Source organism: Macadamia integrifolia, chromosome 6 (genome assembly GCF_013358625.1).
Source record: "Macadamia integrifolia cultivar HAES 741 chromosome 6, SCU_Mint_v3, whole genome shotgun sequence".
In the NCBI taxonomy this organism is placed as follows: Eukaryota; Viridiplantae; Streptophyta; class Magnoliopsida; order Proteales; family Proteaceae; genus Macadamia; species Macadamia integrifolia.
This window is the reverse complement of record NC_056562.1, coordinates 24,901,747-24,905,175: the sequence shown is the minus strand read 5'-3', so window position 1 is coordinate 24,905,175 and position 3,429 is coordinate 24,901,747. Positions and strand designations below refer to the sequence as shown.

The 3,429-nt window shown below is 36.4% G+C and overlaps 1 protein-coding gene across 1 annotated transcript; it reads left to right on the top strand.

Annotated features, from left to right (window-relative positions):
- Positions 1 to 1,412: 1,412 nt before the first annotated feature.
- On the top strand, positions 1,413 to 2,711 carry LOC122081620 (polygalacturonase non-catalytic subunit AroGP3-like). The gene is made up of 2 exons (XM_042648805.1): positions 1,413 to 1,523; positions 1,630 to 2,711. Exons 1-2 carry the CDS (start codon positions 1,473 to 1,475, stop codon positions 2,599 to 2,601), a joined length of 1,023 nt encoding a protein of 340 aa, XP_042504739.1. The 5' UTR covers positions 1,413 to 1,472; the 3' UTR covers positions 2,602 to 2,711.
- Positions 2,712 to 3,429: the final 718 nt, after the last annotated feature.

Sequence of the window (3,429 nt, the reverse complement as noted above, 5' to 3'; positions counted from 1 at the left end):
AACGTATGGCTGAAGTTATTCACAAAAAGATCTTCTTAACTAAATTACACATCAGGACATCTACTTTTTTATGAATGTAATGCTGTTTTAGAAAATTTCCCACAACCCATTTTTCAATAAATTAGGACCGTCAGAGGAATTAAGTAATCTATAACCTTTTGACAGGGGAAGGTTTGGATCCCTTTTATAGCATACTCTTTTCTTTAGTTCTTGTTTCTTGTTTTCATTAGTAAAAGTGAATTTTCTTGTTATCTATATCTTTATAATCGGGCATTTTGGACTTGTAAATGCCATTTCTTGGGGTTGCTTCGGTAGTTGATTTTTTTTTATCAATCCCCAATCCATGACCAATCCGGATTTGTTATCTGTATCTTTTCAGGGTTAAAATAGTAAAAAAAACGTTTTTTTTTTCTGAAAAACAAGGGTAAAAATGACTGATGCACACCGATCCTCTGGATCGAATCAATATCAACAGAGACCAATACCGATATCGATACCAAAAACTAAATCCATGATAGTGAGGCCTACTTAAAAAATATTTATTTAAAAGGTCATCAAAAGCAAGTTCAAATCCAATATGTTTACACCCAATGGTCCTTGATAGAGGTATTTTGAAAAGCCATCACCAGAAATTGTTGAGACAACCCAACACCTGGTATTTTGAAAATTGTTTGACAAAGTGAGGTTAGCTGAATTACAACAATTGCTTCAAACTTCAAAAGATAAGGGAAAAATCCCTTACGTCATTAGCATGCTCTAATTTTTTATTTTTTTTTAATACCCAGGGTGTCCGGATCTTTGATCCGGTTAATCCCTGGGGTCACTGTGACACTGCTTACATAGGATCTCGCTTCCTGAGGCGGAGTACCGTATCCTCTCTAATCCAATTATGCTAACCCCTTGGGGTTGAGTATGCTTGCATCAAATTAACTCATTGTTCCCCCCTTGAAGATTCTTCTTTTTACCCTTCACTTCTCAGCTAAACAAATCAATAGTCCGAAGAGAAAAAGCTACAGATCCATTAGTGATAGAGGTGGACAACACCAGGTGTTGGGTTCTCTCCATAATTTCTGCTCATGTATACCATTAATGATTAGCTTTTTTCTTGTACACTACCACAGTTAAGCACAAAGACCTAACCAAATAAGAAAACAGCCATGAGAATGACCCAGAATTAAGGAGTTATTTTAGTGTTTAAAAATATTGAATGCTGAAGGGCAGTTTTTTATTAGGAATTTTATTTTCAAGTTAGTCATAAAAGAGAAGTTTTTCACTTTCATATACGGAAAATTAGGAAATTACGCGTAAATTTAGTCATTTAGGGGATCGACGAACACTTCCCACTTCTTTTTTATTTTTGCACTACATAAAAGTTTCTTCTATAAATTCAAACACCTTCTCCACTTAGCAGACCCAACTCATTCCGCCAAGGCGCAGACCAAATCATTCCCATTCACTGTTTCAGTTCCACCATGACACGTCCCATTCTATTGCTTGGACTTCTGGTAGTAGCATACTTTAGTGTAAGAAAAATTATGCTTTTCCATTTTCCATTCATTTCAACTTTGTTATTTTTTTTTTTTTCTGTTTTTCTTATTTAGTTGTTATATTTTCTCCATGAACTTGTAGGGTTCTCAAGCTGAAAGTGCCTTCATGCAATATTGGGAAGAGCATATCGGTCTTTCACATCCTCCACACTGGTTAGCTGAAAAGGCTTCTTCATTAAACCCCCATCAAGAGGAGGTGTTTATGAAAATTATAGAGAAAAATGAACTGGCATCCCATCTTGATTTATTTTGTAAGCAGGCTAATATTGCTTGTTCTACAAATTCACTGGAGAAGAAAACAACGGACAGCACAACCTTGCCACCAATAGCCCCATGGAATGAAGACAAACTGAAATATGATTTTCCTAATGAAGCAGCCCTGTCAGTAGCCAGCCAAGGTGGATTGCCATATTTCCGCAAGTCAATGGTGAAAGAGGGAAGTGTCATAGCTGTCCCTGATCTAAGGGACCCAATGTCATATAAATCATTCTTACCGCGATCTCTGGCATCAAAAATCCCATTTTCCATTGCCCGGATTGAGAAATTGAAGAAGCTTTTTGGTGTGATAGATGAATCAAACATGGATGAATATATTCAAGACACCCTCAAGATATGTGAGAAGAGCCCCATTCGAGGTGAGAAGAGAACTTGTGCAACTTCCGTCGAGGATCTGATTGATTTTATCGTCGAGGAATTAGGACACTATGTACATGTATGGAGTACTGAAAGCATCGAAGGATCTTATGAGAATGTCACGATTGGAGTTGTGAAACTCATATATGGAAATCTTTCTGATTCACCAGCCTTATGTCATAGCCAGCCATTCATATTTCAAGTCTATTATTGCCATGTTTTACAGAAAGTAAAAGTTTATGCAGTTGATATACATGCTAAGAAGAAAGTGAATCATGCGATCATGGCATGCCATCATGACACATCAACTTGGAATCCAAATCATCTTGCTTTTAAGTTGCTAGGTTTTGGCCCGGGTCAAATTGAAGTCTGTCATTGGATAAATGAGAATGGAATAGTCTGGACAAAGACTCTAGGCTGAGAAACAATTGAAGTTTGATTATCTTCTAGTTTTCTTGTTAATGTTACTATACATATTACTGCTTATGCTATTTGAAGGATAAATAATGGCTTATTTTGGCCTGCTTACTATGCCTTTTGAGTTTCAATATGATTTTGTTAATCAATTTTCCAGCATGACAATAACCTGAAATCAAAAGAAAACTCGGTCCAGCGTGCCCTGTTGCACCCATACCGCACATAACCAATTCTACAATAAAAAAGGAAGCCTGAAAGTCGCTGATCAAAATTATACACCAAGACAGGGTATCCTTTACATACACACCAGTAAACTCAGTTGCACGACCAGAATTCCAGAAAGATCTGAAGGTTTGGTCTAGGATCAACAGGGGATGTGACTGGGAAAGCATGGTTAGAACACCTCGACAAAGAGGCATGACATATGCTTTGGGTTTTTTATTTCATTTCACAGTGGTGAGTTGTATGATTCATTTCGTGGTGATAAATTTTATTTTCAGTTATATCTTTATGTATGTAGGTTTGGCTATTGGCCTGTTTTAGCAAAAAAAGAAAAAAAATATTGGTCTGGTTTTTTTTTTCTTTCTTTTTTCCTGGAGTGGTGTTTAATTCAACAGTGATGAGTTGTATGATTCATATTTTTAGTTTTATCTTGTGTGTAGGCTTTGACTCATATCATTTTCAATGGGCTCAATTGGGGAACTTTTGGTGCTTCCCCTGATATTCTGATTTACAAGTTACTGTTTATGTAGTAGAGAATCCAAGTTAGAATGATCTTCAGCACCAATTGCCAAGATCACTCCTCTATGATCTGCTAATTATTTAAATCTCC